The sequence below is a fragment of the Botryllus schlosseri genome, chromosome 13 (genome assembly GCF_051294905.1).
Source record: "Botryllus schlosseri isolate E-star chromosome 13, Bs_hap1, whole genome shotgun sequence".
NCBI lineage: Eukaryota > Metazoa > Chordata > Ascidiacea > Stolidobranchia > Styelidae > Botryllus > Botryllus schlosseri.
Window position 1 is genome coordinate 19,819,686 of NC_137248.1, and position 20,555 is coordinate 19,840,240.

The window sequence follows — 20,555 nt, forward strand, 5'->3', positions numbered from 1 at the left end:
ACAAAACAATACCACGTTTTTAGGTATGTTGTGGACTTGGGTTGAGTAATGGTGTAAAAAGACGCTACTGATTCGAGTACTCGGTACTAGTGCTATATATCCAAGTCGTTGTAACTTACTCCTCAACCGTTTCAGGTGAAATTACTTACTCTTTGCACGTTTGACTTTAAAAGCAGAAAGTAATTTTGTAATGAGTTTACCTCACTTTTACAAAGTTAGAAATCAGACCTACATCAAAATCCTACATTTGAATAACAGGATTATGCGAAAACAGCAAGATAGACCCTACCCGCTTCTCGTAGGTCCCTATTTCGCGTTATTCACGGTCTTTTTGGGTATTTTAAGCTAAAACGGAAGACAAATTCACAAAAAGGAGTACATTTACGCGAGGATATTTTCCTGGAGAAGGAGGACGTACGCCAACCCCATTAGTATGAGGATCGATGGGGACATCAAATATATCGCATTGCCGTCAACCTTTACAGTCAGACTGTTTAGAGTCAAGTGTACCTGTTTGATGCTGGTGTGATCAGACTAGATGACCTCACGGTCTTATCGATCAATTCTATCTAATACCGAATACTGTGCAAGCATATTTTCTGTACCACCATCACTGCCGTGTGTTATGTATTTTGGTTGGATGAAAATAAAGACTCTCTCTCTCTTACTGAGAATACGAGTTTCCTCGGACAGCTGATAGGACTGACTTCGATCGCGTCACACTCGAGTGATCACAGCTGTTTTGAGTACATCACACCGATATTACAAGCATTCGTACGACAAGTGATGAGAGCTCGTAAGTGTGATCATGGTTTCCGTAGTAAAAACAGAGTGATTTTGTCGAATACCCCATCGTCAGACGGGTGTATCACTAACGAATACCCCTACCCTTTTAGACCTAGTGTAAAAGACCATAGCTCCCGATCATCATGTTACAATACTAATAAACCCTACCGAAAGAGATGGTACGTAACAGTATCTTGTGGTCGATTAGCTTTTTCATAAAATATGAAATCTACATAAATACATACCGTTGGAGTCGTTGAGGGGGTAAATTTGGTATCGTTGTGGGGTAAGATTTTATTCATCCTCAAATGATTACGTTCTTGTGGGGCTAAACACGATTGCACTAACAACACATGCACAGCCCGCCAATAGGTCGCTACAAAGTTTCGCTGTACGCAGAACTATTAGGCCTTGTATGGAGGTGATCACGAGCCGGTCTTTCAAAATACCTACTCAAAAGCGGTGGACAGGCTTGGCGTGGACTCATGGTCACTTATACCCTATACTTTTGCTCGAGGCAGCCGCGGGGAATGAGACAGATGAAATCCGTTTTCGATTGCGCTATGTGTCCGTGGAAAAATACTGTACAATTACTGGGATTATATCACACCTCAAAAAGCTTTTCGTGTCTAAACTTGCCTCATGGCTCAATCGAGGTGACTCACACATATATTCCTAGTTTATCCTTGAAAGCTGTATAAATTACTGGTTAGCTGTATTTTTTATGGATGATTGACAACCGTTAGATGTCGCTATTGTACCATTCACATATGTGTTATACAAGGGGGCGGGCCGGATATAAGAAAATTAAGTCCTTGGCGGAGCGAATTGCTGAATCGATACATTATTCACCCATTGATCCCCAAATATGAGGAATAAATCGTATTTAACCAATGTATTTAACGACCGCAATGTCACTGCAAAGCCATATCTCGCCGATGATACCGAAGACAATGTGGATTTGAGAACCGCCTTGTTATACAGGCACCGCCGTGTCTGCTTCTCTCTAATCAATTAACACAGCGTGCTACCCATAAATAAGATTTACAAATTACCGGATCGCTTCGAAACTGCATTTTGGCTCGACAGTTTTATGCGGACCTACTCTTTATCATTAGGATAGAAAGCGATTTCACGACATTTCTTTAACACTACTTCTACTTGAGTACTTCAAAACTATATTTTGCTTCAGTCGAGTAACGGACGATGTCGATTTCACACGCATTCCAAAGTGCATCTTGTGAGAATGATGTACCACCACCTCGGCTATTCCCGGTACGACACGGGATCATTTGGCTGTACTAAGGTGGCCCCGTCATGGTCGAGTGCGCTCGATCTTTTTTCATGGTAGTTTGGGGCGCTTTTACTATTCACATGTTTACACACGCCCACGTATCCACGTCATAGCCTGCACAATACCATCATAGGGTCATTTTTCCGATTTGGCTACGTAAATACCCGACTTTTCGTAATCTAGGCCCACATTTTGCGTTACTCGTGGAGTTTTTTTTTGGAAATGTTGAGCTAACAAGGAGGACAAACTGACAGAAAGAGAGTACATTTAGGTGAATTGGGTGACATATCTGGGAAATGGAGGACATATGCTCCCCTAAATGAGGCCGCATGGTAACCACGTTAAAATAGGAGGGTCGACGGGGACATCAAATATATCGCACTGTGTTGCTATCAACCAGAAAACGAGAGTTTTGTCAAACAAGCGGATTGATGACTGACATCGACTGTGTCACGCTCGATTGATCACAGCTGATTTACGTACCAGAGATGAGCATGGATTAGGATTAGGTTTTGAAAAAACAGGATTTGTGAAATTTTGTCGGATTTGGATTGGATTTGGATTAGACATTTTTTTTTTCAGAACGGATTAGGATTTGGATTGGATTTACATGTTTTCTGGGAGATTGAAATGTCGTGTGGCGAATGGCGACAAACTTTATTCAGATCAGTTATTAATGTACTTATGGTTACTAAGTTATCTTGAATCAAGTGAATCGTTGGTTGTGAAAGAAAATTTTCGAATCCCTCCATTGCATAAATTAGTATTTTTTTCTGAATTTCCAGTTGGAATCGGATTAGGATTGGACATGGACTTGAATATGAAAAAGTTATGGATTAGGATATGGATTTGGATTTGAAGGTTCGGATTTGGATTGGATTAGGACATAGAAATTTCAAATCCGCTCATCTCTGTTACGTACATCACACCGCATCGTTGACCGTTGACTGAATGTTGACCGGTAAAGTTATTGTCATCGTTGTGTGATTTTTACCAATATACTCCTTGAGGTGCCAAATCTGATCGCACTAATAACACCTGTACAGACGAACCAAACAGAATTCCGCCAAAGGGTCGATACCAAGTCTCCTTGTACGTAAATTATTATACAACGACACCTATATTACAGCAGAACAATCTTGTCTGGACGGCGGAGGTCACGAAACATCTCCGGACCCGGCGCAGATTTCATCAGTTTTCAGGGAAGCCAGTCTGGATGCGGCCAAATGACCTTGAGAGTCGGATTTATACTATATTTTGTCCTCACAACATGTGAAAATAACAGGACTTTACGTGCTAGCCACATTTTCTGGACTTTGATTTGGCAACCCGAGTCGGGGTGGAGTCAGAATTCGAAATCTCTCGCTCATCTTTACACCTCACCGAAAGTAGGCTAGATCGCATCTCGTATGATCTGACACAATTCATCGCCCCATTATTGCACCACCGCAACCGAGCGTGTTTCAACAAAATAACGTCGGTCCACTGATCCGCGCTAAAGCGAGCTATCCCAGATTCGTCACTGTACAATTGAATCTGACATCGTACTCGCAGTTACCGAGAGGAAAATGCAAGGCCCGAAGGCGTGACACAGCAATTCTCTGACGGTAACACTCCCCCCGAATCCATATATCCGTAGTATGATGCCGCAAATATGTTTGGCGGTGTTGGCATAACATGTGCTGAGGATATGTTTCGATCCTCGGCACAGCAGGATGGATCACAAAACAAAATGGCGCTATGCAGTCTACGCGGCCGCATGTCATTTTCGACAGCGAGATCGATTATCGGGGATCAGGTCTTGGACAAAGCAACGATAGCAGCGCGTCGTATAACATCCGAGCTAAGTAGTTATAGCTACTATAAACCTGATCCTCGCACCGCCAACGACCCGTAACCACAATTCTAATACCGCAACAATCCATACACAATAATACACCATACCGGGAGCTTTCAAAATACCAGTTGACGGGCTTCGAGCGATTGTCGACACGTGATGATTTAAATCAACCTGACCAGAACCCTAAGTATGATGTAAATATGCTTGGAGGTATTGGCATAGCATGTGCTGAGGATATATTTACGACACATACGCGAACACAACTGACTGTCTGCAGCGAAATTTGTCGAATTCATACGACAGTGCGTGGCTGCCGAAGCAATAGTTCCTTAGTATGATATTGTAAATATGCGTGGAGGTGTTGATAAAGATCATACTCGCTACTATCCAGGGAGCAAAAAGAGGACCACTACGACAGTATGACGCAGACCAGAATCGTTACCTTGCATCGTTTCGTCTGGCCGAACGCGTTGACCATCTACCTAAAACACGATCCGGGATCTCACATACGGATCCGGAGGAACAAATACTATACTGACGTCATGTTTGACGGACAAATATTCCCAAATCCCATCATGTTTACACGCAATTGGATTAATCAACCCACCGCGGAGCGACAAGTCAAGCCAGGAGAACTATACCGATTCGTCGGCGTGCACACCATTGAAATTAAAAGTCAATCCATTGTTATTCGAGGGAAAATATAATATATATCAAATATACAAGTCTCGTGTCCAGAGGCGAGGTAGAATCAGGAGTGGAAAAGTACAAGTAGAAGTACTCCAGTCTGAGTACAAAGGTCAATCCAGATTCTTTGTTCGTTTTCTCTCTATTGGTAATTATTCCCCTTTTTTAATTGCCGCACAGCCAGAAGGGAATTCCCCTCGAGTATTGCTGCAAAACTGAGAATGAGCTAATTCTTACACTGTTTATTATTTTGATAATGTTTGTTTGTTCTTTATAAATCGCGAATGGGCACCTTCCGCCCAAACTATATACTACTGGCATACTCTCATGTTATACGTATGCTGTCGGGGCCAATGGACGACAGTATGAAAATTCATCCAGAAATAACAAATATACTCGTTCCATTGACAAACTTGAAGACGGTTGCACGTGACGTGTTATTGAATGCTGTTCGAACTGTATGCGACACAACTAATTTGGAATTCGGTAGTCAGCACGATTGCTGTGACTTCTTTTGGATTTCGCCTTTGCCAAAAGTATTGAAAGAGCTCGGATTGAAGCATGAATTGAACTATGAAAAGATTACTCAATGCGAAACATGCACTTCCAATCAAACAGAAACGTACCATCAAAAAATGTTCGACGTTGATTGCGAAGTAAAATCGATAGCTGACTCATTTGAAATTTTGAAACGACCATGTGAAAATGTGGTTCCATGACGGATACCAATGTCAAATTCCACGAAACTCCAAAGATACTGACTGCGCGCCTTAACCGTTTGAGTGATGAAGCTCAAAAGTTGGAAAATATCGTCATTCCCAGTAAAAATCTAAATATCCAAGGATCTGACCAAATCCGGGTTGGATATGCCCTCATGGCGGTGATCGCACACAACGGAACGGCCCAAAACGGGCATTATACTACATATTTAATGAGCCCAAAGAGATCAGTGCAGATATGCGACGACGAACATGTGAGATTTGTCGATACCACTCAAGCATTCGATGTCATGTCCAGATCGGGCTACATTTTTCTTTATGTTAAAAAATACCAAAAACGAACGCTCCCGCAATCGTCACCCCGAACCGAATATTTCATGAAACCATTGCCCTCAAATATTGCGAATATCAATATCAATGACGAAGTCAAGAAAATGGGCGATACAATATTCCAAAATTTCTCTTTCTCGGCACTAACTCCTAAAAGACGGGTAGGTAGTAAACAAATATTTAGTCCTCCGAACCATATTTGAATTTAAACTTTCGGATTTCATTTTTTGACATTCTTTATGGGTGGTGATATACTCATAGAAATCACGGGCACTGTTTGACTTGTCGATTTGGAAACGCATCACGTAACAATTTGAAACGCAGGCCGTGTAATGCGTAATGTAGCAATGGCAACAAAGAAGGTTTGGTGACTTCCTGCGACTTCGATTGTAATGGCATAATTTGCTACATTGACTTTACTTTGAATCTGGATTAGGCATCTGGGGCACGTATGTAATCTGCGTAATTGTGGTATGTTAATGAACAGGCTTGATAGTAAATTTCTGGTTCAGTTATACATCCTATGGATTTAATCCATGCAGCAACATTAAAAAGTAGGTTTTATCTTTTCAATTTCAAGCAACCTGTCGCGGGCCGCACAGAATAGCTTCGCGGGCCGCACTTTGCCCAGGCCTGTTTTAGGCCAAGACTTATATAACGTCTTTCGATCGTGGTATTTTTGGGCATTTTCAGGCTAAAAAGAAGGACAAATTGTCAAAAAGGAGGACAAATCCTCCTATAAATGCATGAGGACGTTTGGTAACCCGCCTACTATATCCGAACGGAACTCGTGAACGCAAAATGATTCAACTGGTGACGTGGCCATGTGAGTTGAGGGCATAACACCCCACGATTTTTGCCTTGCTCGAAATCATGGTTAACACACTAGGTTAAAATTCCGTAACGTGCACAGTTCCGAAGTCACGATATTGCGGCCAATAAAGCTGCAGGCCAGAACGCGCGTTCGCTCTATTTGCTAGTGGGATTTATCTCTTTCCTCTTCCCATGCCGCTTGCAGTCGACCAGATAAGGAAAGAGACAAATAATCATGTGATGTCATCGCGACGGTAGCGCGTATCGATTGAAGCGGCATGTAGGCCTAGGCTACATTGTATATTACTGTAAATTTGTAGTTTGTACAACGGATGTAGACCGCGACAGCTGCTAATGTTTTAAATATACTGACAGCCCAAGGCGTGCCTGAGAATCAACTTTCGTTTTGTTTTTGCGAACTGTAAGGCTATAATTTGCCGGAATTGCAGTTCCCGTTAGATCGGTAGTCGCAAAATATTTAATGGAAAAGAATCGGTTTCATGGGACTTTGGTCTTTTGGCCCTTGGTCTAGTGTAGGCCTACGCACAACTTCAGTGTTGTCAGCAAACAACTGCTGCTGTTAAACGTTCTTCTCCATTCTTGGCAAGCTATTTAGTAAGAACAGACACTTTCTACCCGAGAATGCTGGAAAGTATCTTTCGTTGTACTACAATAAATTTTATTATTTCTACCATAATACGTAATGTAACTAGGTATAGGCTACTGGAATTCTTCATGGGGCCAGATTTCGTTAAAATAAAGTTTTTTCCATGTAAAAATTTGTCAGTTTTTAAGTAAAAACGATTTTTCAGGCCAAGCTTATTTGTCAGGATCAGACAGTTCCAATCAGAAATGATGATATAAGTAGTACATTTCTAACATTACGTGCGAAACACCTATATAATTTGCATACGTGAGGTCAAAATCAATCTTTTTTAGGTAAAAAAATCGCCCTAGTAATCACGTAGTGATGGTCGAGAACGTGCCGGGTATAGATTGTTTGTGAGTTGGCGTAGTGGTGATAATCCGCCGCCAGCTACGCTGGCAATACTGGCTCGAACCCGAACACAAATAGCAGCGAAGGATGAGATTTATCTGGGGCTCATCCCATGTGCCGATCGTTCTTACAGTGACAAAACAAAAGACCCAATGAAGGAGGTACTAAAAGACGCAAATGGAAAGAGTAAGAGCATAGCAATTTACAACGCAGCTACGTTGTAAATTGCTATGGTAAGAGCGTCATAAAGACAGCCGAATAACGATTAACGTCGGCCATGAGGCCGAGGTTGAGGTTGATGCCGTAACTGGTCGTTCTGGCATCCCCCTATCTGTTCATTACATCGCATTGTGTCTTGTGTATCGTATTGTACATTGTGAGCGTCTTCAGCGAATGAAAATATATAATATGATATTGATAATATTATATTGGTTCGATGAAAACAAAGACTCTCTCTCTCTCTCTCTCTTGTGACGATTACATTTATATCATTGCACACTTTTAGAAGGCTTATGTTCTTAATTTGCTGTAGCGAGAAATGTGACATAACATAACAAAATTGTACTGCCGTACGATCATCCGACCAAAATAAATAACAAACAGCAGTGACAGTGGTACAGAAAATATACTTGCATAGTATTCGGTATTAGATAGGAATGATCGATTAGACCGTGAAGGTCATCTAGTCTGATCACACCAGCATCAAACAGGTACACTTGACTCTGAACAGTCTGGCTGTAAAAACTGTTTAGTTAAAAAAGGAAAATAGAAGAAAAATTAAACGATTGTAGCAAATGATCAATGAAGCAATGTCTGGGCAAGGTAGGGCAGTGTTAGTATAACGACAGGAGGTGATCAAGTAGGTCTTTTTTGAATCTATTATAAGGCAATTCACGGATATGTGGTGGTAATGCATTCCAAATGATAGGTCCCGAGTAGTCAATAGATCTCTTAGTTAGGTTGCTAGGTATTTCTTCAATGGCAGTCAGAGATCGAAAAGTGTTCACCATGATCACCAATGAATGTTTTCCATGAACACGAACAAAAATTTATAAACGTCAAAATAAATTGTTTTTGTGTGCCTTTGGAGAGACGGATATTAGGGTTGGGGCGGGGGGTATTAGGGTGGGGGAAAAGGGAGATTGGAAGTGGGTTAAACCCCGGTTTGGGGTAATTTCACCCCAACTTTGAACCTAACCCACCTCCAACCCTTATATCCCCCTCCACAACCCCAATATCCCCTTCCCTAATATCCTTCCTCCGGCAACACTAATATCCCCCCTCCCACAACCATAATATCCGTCCTTCCACAACCCTAATATCCCCCCTTCCCCAACCCTAATATCTCCCCTCCCCCAACCCTAATAACCCCCATCCCGCAACCCTAATATCCCCCTCCCACAACCCTAATATCCCTCCACCCACAACCCTAATATCCCCCTACCCCTCTCCAAACGCAAAAACAATATATTTTGACGTTTATAAATTTTTATTCGTGTTCATGGAAAACAATCATTGGTGATCATGGTGAACACTTTTCGATCTCTGACTGCCATCGAAGAAGTGCCAGTTGCTATTGGGTGGGGGTAAGTAGATATTTCCCTTTGACAAGGATCTCGTTTAATGGGAATGAACATTTTTAGCAGGTATGAAAAAGTCATCAAACACATGAGGCAGACTATTGGAAAAATATTTGTGAATAACTTTTGATACTTCGAAGCGATATTGTTCGTCAACTCGCAAAATTCGATGCTTACGGTAGTAAGGCGATAAATTGGTACGTAAAGGTACAGATGAGATCAGCCGTATCGCACGGTTTTGCAGCGTTCGAATTCTGCACAGAAATGTTGTGCATGCATTTCCCCATACTACAATTCCATATTGCAGGTGAGAGTGGAAAAGAGAGAAGTAGATGGTTCGTAGTGCTGATCTAGAAACCAGAGATTGCAGTCGGGTCATTATTCCCACACGCCGAGCTTCGAGCTAGTCTTGATATTGTGCATTCAATATGCTGCTTCCAAGACATTTTGGCATGGCATCAATGGTGACGCCGAGATATCTTGCTGAGTCACATATGGAGATTTTTTTATGATCGATGTTCACAGTGATATTATGATTGGCATTATTTAAAAGGAGCATCTCGGTCTTATCTGCATTCAGACTTAGTTTGTTTGCTTGTAGCCATTTCGACACTTTTGGGAGTTCCCTATTTACAGATGCATGCAAATCATCGACAGTGCTGGAGTTCATAAAGAGGTGAGTATCATCAGCAAATAGGGTTGTGCGGAATAGAGATGCATGATTATTATCAATCAATCAATCAGGTTTATTAATATTTTCATCGTTTCAAAACATCACAAGACTGCGATACAATGAGAAGATAGGAAGGTGTCGAAACAACTTGGAGTAGCCTTTAAGATCAGACACCCACCTTAGCCTAGGTGAAGTAAATAAGAGGCATGCACACTGAATGAAAAGTAATGCAGAGAATATAAGACGCAAGCGACAAAATGAGGTGGCATGTGGCGGAGGCGAACGAATATGTCGACGGGAATTGCAGCAGATGATAGCGCACGTAAACAGATTTTGTGTCAAGTTAGTTATTACATTGTGATTGCAAGAATGACCGAAAACATGCAATATATGCTGCATTGCATTGCTGCTACAGTGCTACGTATATGAGCGATTCATTTAATCAATATTCAATCACTTGTCTGAATTTACCTGTAGCAGCACCACCGCTATCACGGTGTTCTAAGTGGATTACAATAGGCAAGTTGTATAATGACAATGTTGAATAATTTTAGACTGCATCTAAATTCACCCCCTTGAGTCCTGACGTGAGTAAAATAGTTTGATTCTATACCGTATATAGTTGCAATATATATATTACCCGAAAGAAAGTCTTCTAGTTTTATAACTCCTATTAATCATCATTCATCAGTTAGATATTATGAAAGTAAAAATATTTTCAATATTCATCTGGAGCGTGGTTATTGTTGGATGTACGACGACAACAGAGGATGCAGTAGGTAAGTTGCATTTGCAAATTGTTAACCGATTCTGATTCTAACATGTAGGCTAACAGTAAAAATCCCTCAAGAGTTACCCAAGAATGATCAAGTGCAATAGTATATCTCATAATGTTGTCATAATCTTGTTATTTTTATTGCCATAGAGATTCAAAGAGAGCGTATATTGTAGAGTTGTAGGCTAATAAGTATTCTGCTATTCTGAAAGTGAAGGTCAATATTGAAGTCTGCGTTACGTAGGCCAAGCCAACCCCTTGTAAGATGTGTGCGATTGATAAACAGATAGACATAACTGTCTGGCAATTCATTCATCCAATCTCCATTCTCATCTCATGCGTTCGTCAGTAGTCATGTTCATAGTTTTAGACATACACAATGTCTAAAAAACCACTGAGCATCAAATTTGGCTTCATTCCAACCTGTAGAAGCATGGCTACGTCTACTCTGTGCATGTCGAGTGTGTTGGCTATGTCACAGCTATTGCCTATTGGTGTTACAATGAAAAACCCACAAACTGCACATTCCCCTTTAAATTGCCCAAGGTCATAGACCACTTCATAAGATAGTGTAATTCCATAAAGACCAACGAAAAAGATTTTACACTGCAACATCCTCCCTTCGCATGAATGTTCACAGACGTTTGATCATATATTTGATGTGGCGGATATGATGAACGTTTCGTGGCATTTTGGTCATGCCCCTGGTCTCCGTTTACAAATTACCGTAAAGTCTTTTTGCGGACATTATACGTTGCACATTGGTATGCTCTGGAGGTGATTTCCTACCGACATAGCTGTGTCATAGACTACATACCCGACATAGTTGACATGCACAAAGTAGACGGACCCTAGAAGCTAGAAGCATAGCTGCAAGACATTTTTAACAGAAGATTCATAGTAACCAAACATCGAATTTTACTGGCTGTCTGATGAAATTTTTGCATGCATTTCAAATTTGGCTCAACTCTAACCCGTAGCAGTAAAGTTATTGCAGTAGCCAATTTGAATAGAGTTAAAACTGGTGTGCATTGTGTTTTAGCCAACCTAACAATTTTTGAACAGCCGTACTGCATGAACTAGCTGTAAACCTCGGTCTGTATATGAAAAAAGACAACAAAACATGCAAGGAAAGTGTTTTATAAAATGTTCGGCACCAGTTATTGAACAAAAAAATTTAATAAAAATATTTTGTTCAAGGTGCGGATTGTGTGAATTATGAGGATTTTATAGAGCCAGCAAAGTCGTACTGCTGCAACAAGAACTCGTCATGCTGTACGAAATCAGAAAAGGGTCCTTGCATCACTGCTGACTTCGATCGCTGCAGATTTGGCTACTCACGATTCTGCTGTAATTCGACATCGAGACGTTGTACCTTCTCTGAAAAACCGGAAGATAGGAAATGCTACTATAACTCTCTATGTCGCGATCCTCTCAAGCCATATTGCTGCAGCACCAAGTGCTGCTCCAAAGCGGACTACGACGCGGAAGTAATACCCTGCAACTCGTCCTCGGTCTGTGAAGGAGGCAAGAGATATTGCTGCGACTTGACAGCAACATGCTGCTCTAGAGAAGACCGAGATAACGAGACTTGTTCGAACGATTCGCAATGTTTGAGAACATCTAGTCCTTATTGTTGTTCAAAGGGGAAGTGCTGCAGTATAAGAATCATATTTGGCCAAACGGGAATTAATATTCTGTGAGTATAAGCAATCATATCATTACTACGTTTAAAGTTCTATGTTTTTGAGCAACAAAAATGCTAGCATTTTCTAAATTTTCTGACTGGTATCAGAATTTTGAGCCATTACCGTTATCGTCGATGATGATGATATTTTCAGCCCATACCAAAGTGTGGCATTTGGTGCTTTGGCCATTCGAGGTGATCAGTAACTGCATACTTTTTCCTGCTTGCATTACATCCTGAAGTCGTTATGGTTTAGATCAGTGGTTCTCAATGGCCTGTCCATGACAAGTCTCCTGTCGGCCCGCCAAATATATTAGAATTTTTTATATCAATTACACAATGCAAGAAGCTGGACACAATAAAACTTCAAACTTTATATTGCTTTAGAATTTCGAAACATATTTTTCATCGTGGGGTTGTAATAGAGAGTTCATTGTCTACTGTGGGCGTATGTAACAATGGTGAAAGTGTTGTACGAAACTCTAGTAGCATGTAACTCGTTTTATGTTGAAGTTATGGAAAATTTTGAACCAGCTTCGTTAAATTGTAACAAAGCGACACTTGGCAGTACTACTGCCGCATAATGTAGGCTATAGCAGGGCTGTTACCAAGTCGCAAGGTTCCGAGTCGAAAGTAAATCTCACTTTTATAGTTTCGACTCGAATCAAGTCCGAGTCCAGATCAGTGAGCAGAGGGTCGAGTCCGAGTCATAGTGCAGTGACTTGAGTCCGAGTCCAAGTCATTGTGTTTACTGCTCACATCTGAGTTCGATCCGATTCAATCTACATTCTTCAACTCTGCTTGAGTGATATAGAATGGCTCACATTCATGATATCATAATTTTCCTCAGTCCTAACAGTCTCTGGCCCTATTTTCGAAGTATTGGGACCGACAGATGATATACCGATAATGCATTGACTTCACTATTCTTCGAGGATACAATGAAATGTCTGTCTTGGCCTTCCTACTCTCGAGTCATATGACTTGGTTCGTTCAAGCCGAGTCGGGTTATTTCACGCATTTGAAAAAAATGACTCAAGTCAAGTCACCCTAGGCTATATAGCAAACAGCAATGTCGTATTTCTTTCAAAGCATACCTAACAATCGCACTGAAGTTAGTGGTATTCAAGATAACTTTGTGACCTTCGCCTGGCTTAAACTTCAATAGAGTAAAGTAGCACTGAATGAAGTATCCAATATTACATTTGATTTGCATACATTTTTCGTAATTAATTTTAGGGTTAATTTTGATTTTTGAGGGTTCACCGGACCGCAACATTTGTTTTAAAGTTTTACCGGTCCGCGGGGTCAAAAAGGTTGGGAACCACTGGTCAACGGAATGTGCATTGTACTGACAAATTCCTCAGTTCATTTTTGCATTTCAGAAATCTCGCCGTGAAAGCAGTTTCTGCAGTCATATCATTGATTGTCTTCGTAATTGCTTGTGTGGCGTATGTGAAGTACAGAAAGGCTAAGAAGAGGAGACCAGTGGTTTTGGACGACAAAGCAACCCCAGCATTACTATAGTTCCGTTTCAATACCTCAATAGTGTTACCTATCACTTATTAAATTCTACTACTATCGCATGACCGCATGTTCCTTGCTGCATTTACATAAAAGTTTCTGTGTTATATAAAAAAATGATTAATATGTATATAGGCGTCCTTGTAGTGCTGATGTTGTTTGGTACGTCAAACGAAGCCTATCGCCGGACTCTCTTGAATTACCAGTCTGGTTAGTTGAGGGTTAACTAACTATACTGTTGTTTTGAGTAGTTCTGATTCTAGTAGGGGATTTGCAATTCAATTTGTTGCTAATCATTTTATTTCGATACACCACAAGACTTCGATACACGAAAGATAAGAAAATAATGTAGTTTTAGAACGACAGCTGTAAAACACGTATCATCATACCCGTGTAGGGTGCCGTGAAAAAAATGGATTTCAAAAGTTGGTTTTGATATGGTATCAATTTGAATATTTCTATCATGATTTTGGGTTCGTATACCCTCTATCGGCCGTGCGATCTCGCCTAAGGAAAGGACGTAGTTTATTTTATCATTGATGTTTTTGCGGCACATACACCGACTCATGATTAGGGCTGGGCAAAATCGAGTACCTGAGTGATTCGATTCTGAATCACGTAATATGCTTCGAGTCGAGTCGAGTAATCGAGTACCACTCATTATGACGTCACAACAAAATGTAATATGTTAAAGTTCCAATATGTGCCTTTCTTGCCACCACAAAGGATATAATGCCTGTTATGTAGCAATTTGAAGATACTTTGGGTATTTCTTCGACCCTACCGATTTCATTGCACTTTGTGACAATGTTGTAGAAGAGTCATGACTTCAGAAATGTTTTCCCAGTAGCGTTCGTAGCTTTGTATCATATGTTTCATAGGCTGCGATACGCCCAATCAAGGTTTCAAGGCTCCCACAGTGGAAAATAGCATATGAACAATATCTCTCGTTGATAAAATAATTTTCAGTTGCGAGGAGAGTATAATTTCATTACTCGAAAAAATCGTCTTTTGCTACTCGACTCGACTCATTAAAATGATTACTCGATTCAGATTCGAGTACTCGAATCATTCTGCCCAGCCCTACTCATGATATACATACCCACACACGATCTGTGCATATGCATATTGCATATACATACCATGAGTGCATGATGTGCATTGCCGCTGGACAAATAAGGTGCAGATATAGCCTTTTACGGCTTTCGATTGGAAGTCTTGCACCACCCCTTCATGCTATCCCAGTAATGAATGCATGAGCGCCAAGCAGGGGAGTCATGGATACCATTGTTACTTATCAGGTCTTTATTCTGACCCGGCCGGGGATCGATCCCACGAACTACCGATCAAGAGAGAGAGAGATATTTATTGATTTGTCCAACCGTAAAGAAAACATCATTGGCACATGAAACAATACTAAATGAACTTAACGGTATAGGACAGGGTGTGACCGATATGACTATGGGTAGGGTCAACTGGTCTGATTACACCCTGCATTAACAAATACAGATATTGTGTCATAAATTTGGATGCATTTGGTTGGGATCAATCAATTCAGCTCAGCATAATAATAAAATACTAAAGAAACTACAAATTTGGTGTGAGACAAGCGGATCATTGGTAATGGGAGATGAGGTGACTGAATAATTCCTTTTTGAAGGAGTGGTATGGGAGGTCCCGTACGAGATAGTGTAATACCAAACACTCGAAAATTGGTATCCGCAGCTATCCTGCTAGGCGCTCAGCAATCACGGATAGCATGGAGGAGAAAAAAAAACCGGGGGCGCAGACTAGATGACCTCATGGGGCCGTATCGCAACTCCGTCGTCAAAGCATCTCGATGGTGCAGGCGAAAAAGAATATCATATCTCTCTCTCTGATGAGGGTATAGCATTCCATATGACAGGACCGGCATAGTCGATCGATTTGTTTGTGAGGTTACTGGTGGGTCGATGAAAATAGATGTTGCCCTGGGAAGAAAATCTGGTATTGTGTGAGTGAACAGTTTGAGCAAGGACGAAGAAATCATTAAACACAGGAGGCAATTCATTTGAAAAATATTGATGTATAAATTTAGCTACTTCAAATGTGAAGTAGCCGGACGCACCATGTTTCTATCTCACTTCCATGGAACCTGTCTTAAAAATGAACAGAAACAAGTTGCAATCAAATTACACTGGTCACAAAACAGTTCATCATGGAAGGTAAGGACGATTAAGGTATATAAGGGACGCTGAGCTCGAAAATGGCACTAGTTTCTGCATGTTAACTCCAGTTTCCAAGATAGCTCAGATTGATATATTTTTCATTAACTCGGTTCCATTTTATGCGAACAGCCTATAATAAATATTTTAGTAAATCTGTCCGCACGGAAATCATACGAGGATGTGCGAAAGGTAAAGGCACAATTAGCCTAGATCAGCTGAATGAAGCTGTGCTGCATATTTATTCTTGTCCATGTATCCAACACAAAAATGTACTATTTATTCGTATTTCCGTCAAATTCTCCTATCATATTAAACTTTGTGAGCTTCCTATACCTATACATTTGATTAAACCAATGATATATAGAGAGACCGTGTCAGCTCTGCGCATTTGCGCACGTGCGCAGATTATAGGGAACTCTAATTTACAGGCTCTTAATTTAAAAGTTGACATCGATAGTCCATCGAGATCAAAAGGTGTCGGAGTAAACAAACCAAGTAAGCATGAGATTACCAGTGAACTCGGCCCTCGGTGAATTTTGTATTAAAACAAAATTTACTGAATTTGGTCTTGATCAAAAGCTACTGTCGCACTGATTCCGTAACTATAAATGAAAATGTGGTCCTCTTTTCAGACTTCCAAAATATGGTAACCCTAGATAATATGACTGGTGGATATTCATGTCAGGGCACCCTAATTTTAGGATACCCTAACCCTAATCTTGGGATACCTTAACCCCAACTTGGACCCTAACCCACCATCAACCCTAATATCCCCCACCCCAATGCCTCCCCAACCCTAATGCCACCCCTAACCCTAATGTCCCTCCTCCCCTAACCCTAATCTTGGGATACCTTAACCCCAACTTGGACCCTAAACCACCACCAACCCTAATATCCCCCACCCCAACCCTAATGCCACCCCAACCCTAATATATCCCTCCCCCAACCCTAATGCCACCCCTACCCTAATGTCCCCCTTCCCCAACCCTAATATTTATCTCCCCCAACCCTAATCCTACCCCAACCCTAACCCTAATGTCTCCCTTCCCCACTACGCTACGTCCCTACCCAACCCTAACACCCCACCTCAACCTACAGTTGCAATAACGAGCAGACCACGCGTGGTTGATATGTGAGCAATAACAATCGTTGGGATATATTTTTCATCTGAACAAGTCACACACAATGTACAATGCGATAAGACCCAATGCGATGTCATGAACAGATACGAGGATGTCGAGCGTCGCACGTATGCCCCTCGCCAAGTCAATTCAACACTGAGCCGACCACCAGAGATGCCACTGGGATATTTCGGAAAAACCCAGAATTGGAGGAGAAATAAACCCAGAAAAACCCAGATCCTATATTTCACTCAAAAGACACGAGATAGCTGTGAAAATGGAGCCTGACAGTCGTCGAATACACTCATACAGTCATTGAAGCCTTTGATATTGAATTGACAACAGTTCATAGTACACATTTTGCTTGGTTAACACTGCGAATCGCACAAAAAACATGTTGTTTTCCTTTCGACACATCGCAATGAAACAATTGGGGCGCAGCGTGAATACTTGATAGTGTACCGGTACTAATTATATCATCGCTCTGCGAAAGTTCAATACAATGCCATCCATTCCCTATTTCTAAGGATGATTTCATGTATTTTCAGAGACCTGAACAGATTGAAAGTAGCTTTCGATTGATTATTCCTACGACAACCACTTTTATTCGGAGTAATCACAGACATACCAATGTATAGTGGAAATAAATAACTGCCAAATCATGAAATTCAGGGTTAGGGTTAGGGTTCGAATGTGCTGATAATCAATACCTCCTATTAACTTGCTAGGGGTGTCCAACTACTATTAACTTGGTAGGGGTGTCCAACTAACTAACTCTCTCTCTCTCTCTCTGAGTGTCCCTGTTGGAACTATAAATATACTCAGATAACAATAGGATTATATTAGTCGGATCATCACCTGGTCTGTTCATGTGCTTGTGCATACCATACAGTTACATGACATTTATCGATACATGCCGAATTGTTCACCAAGTGCCGAGTTCGCTACTGGCAATCGTCCTATATGAACATGACTTTCTGCGACCTGGAAGTTACCATTCAATGAAGCTCCCTCGCACCAAGCCGAAGCCTCTCATTTTAGTAGTGAAATAGATTTTCAACACTCTGTCGTTACAATAACAGCAAAATCCATCGACAATGGCGAACTCAAGTGCGTGCATTTTACGATATTGCGACCATACTAATCTAATAATTAATTTTCGAGCGTAAAACTGACCTGGCGAACTGGATGTTGAAAAAAACCCAGATTTCAAGGATAAAAACCCAGAAACCCAGATGATGCTGAAAAAACCCAGATCTGGGTGGAAAAACCCAGGAGTGGCATCTCTGCCGACCACGCGTGGTCAACATGTGAACGTCGCGTTATTTCCCGCGCTTGGCGCTTGCGCAATCCGTGATCACGCCGTGACTGCGTGATCTACGCATGCCCTGACCTCCTTACAAGATTGAGAAATTAGTTGATAATAACATTATTAGTTTAATAATCCATATTAATACACTCAATTACAAAATTTTACGAGGGCGGAATAATTCACCGAGGGCCGTGTTCACCGAGGGCCGAGTTTGTAAGGCCGGGTTCACCGAGGTCCGAGTTCACCGGCAACCAAGCATGAGCCAATGATATACATTATACAATGATTGGAAACTGCCCAGCCCCTTAACGCTGTAAAGTCTACTCCCGCCGATATTAGTGTGTTCGTTCGTGGATAAGATTAATCGCGTTCACAGGATTGAGCAGTGACGTGCGGTGAAGTTCATGGCTGGTGAGGCACGGACCCCCCCCCACACACACACAATGCTGTCTGGCGAAACGAGAGAGTAGCTCAGGACGTAACAATGCTGTATGGCGAAACGAGAGAGTAGCTCAAGAGAAAAAGAGCCAGACACCATTGTTGCGTCCCAATGCCAATCTCCATAACAATGAAAAATTCGAGGCTGATTGTGGGAGTTCCAGGGACACGAGCGGAATAAAATTTATATTTTCGTAATCAGTGCAGAGTCAGCTTTCCATTGATACCCGTTTTACCAAATTTAATGCTCGTCAAGCCGGTCAAAAATGACCGTCAAATTGCCTGTAGCCAAATGGAAATTGTGACGTGATACAATTTTACTGAGGCGTGAGATTTGCCTGTGTCGACACCATATAGGACACTATGGTGTCACCACAAAGAATATAATGCCCGGTATCCATCTCATAAATGATACCTTAGTATTTTACGACCATACTGATTTCATTGCTCCTGGTGACAATGTTGTGGGATAATCATGACTTTGGAAATGTGCTACGTCCACTAGCCTTCGTAGCTGTACTATATGTTTCGTATGTTACAATACCGCCAATCAAGGTTTCAAGGCTCCATCAGTGAAAATTTGTATCGAAACTATAATTCTGGTCGATAAAATAACTTTCAGTGACGAGACACGTATAATTTCAGTACTCGAAAAAAACGTCTTTTGCTACTCGACTCGAATCATTAAAATTAATACTCGATCCAGATTCGAGTACTCGAATCATTGTGCCCAGCCCTAGTAATCATCTGTTCTGTGGATACAGTCTGGTCTGCTTGTAACAGTCGCATTCCTTTATTGTCTAGCAATGAGCGTGTATACTGCTGTATAGTTTAATTCGTTACTGACACGGTGCAGTGCACACCAGATTCTTAGTGGCACTTGTTCAGCATTTATTCGGTTCTTTTGAAGGAAAACTTTCTATATTCCAGTAAACTTGATCGACACCGGAAGGACGCGAACGAGTGCATCAACCATCAACCCATTGGGAATTTGGGCTTGGAAAGCGAATTTCAGGTCGTGACGCGCGCTCATGTTGCGCTTGCTGCTGTTACACTTGAGCAATCCCACAAATTCAAGATTACAGTCAACTGCATGGCTTGATATGATTAAGCGCAGCGCCGGTACTTAAAGTTTAAATTTTAAACGTTGCATTAGTGTTTCAATGCGGTACGCAGCAATGCCGTGGAGTGAGTTCCCATGCGACTATGACGTTTTCGACAGTCGACACAATTATGACGTCACAGGACTTTACAGGTGTCACACTGTACATACCCACACAAAATGACAGTTCGGCGCAACGGCCCCCGGCGCAACGGCCCCCGGCGCAACGGTAGTTACTGACTAGGGGAGACCGGGGACAAATGTAACCAGGGGCAAATGTAACAATCGACCTCACCGCTAGTAGGATGGAGAGATCAGCTTGATATTTTAAGTGCGCATGCAGTAGTTATCTCCCCTATTATGCCTGGAGTTACGTTGAGCTACGACGCGAAACCCCGGAATAATTTGCAAAAAACGAAATTTTTGACCCTTGAGTAAAGTTTTTCTGGTCTGGAATAATTTGTCTGGACGAATAGTACCTCAAGTAGTTACAACGTAATAATATGTGTAGTTGGAACAATGTTACTATAGTCTACCGTGGTGGTGGAAAGAATAGGACTTGCATCGCCGGGAAGGTACCATACTGAGACAAAAATCATGGTCGAGCGTGTCAGGGGCAATCGTAACACTCTGTTACTTTTGCCCCGTTACAATATGTTATCAATTCTGA

General features: G+C 41.5%; 1 protein-coding gene across 1 annotated transcript; it reads left to right on the forward strand.

Moving 5' to 3' along the window:
• Positions 1 to 9,074: 9,074 nt before the first annotated feature.
• On the forward strand, positions 9,075 to 13,835 carry LOC145453824 (uncharacterized). Its single transcript, XM_080331812.1, has 3 exons — positions 9,075 to 10,498; positions 11,695 to 12,193; positions 13,567 to 13,835. Exons 1-3 carry the CDS (start codon positions 10,420 to 10,422, stop codon positions 13,706 to 13,708), a joined length of 720 nt encoding a protein of 239 aa, XP_080187938.1. The 5' UTR covers positions 9,075 to 10,419; the 3' UTR covers positions 13,709 to 13,835.
• Positions 13,836 to 20,555: the final 6,720 nt, after the last annotated feature.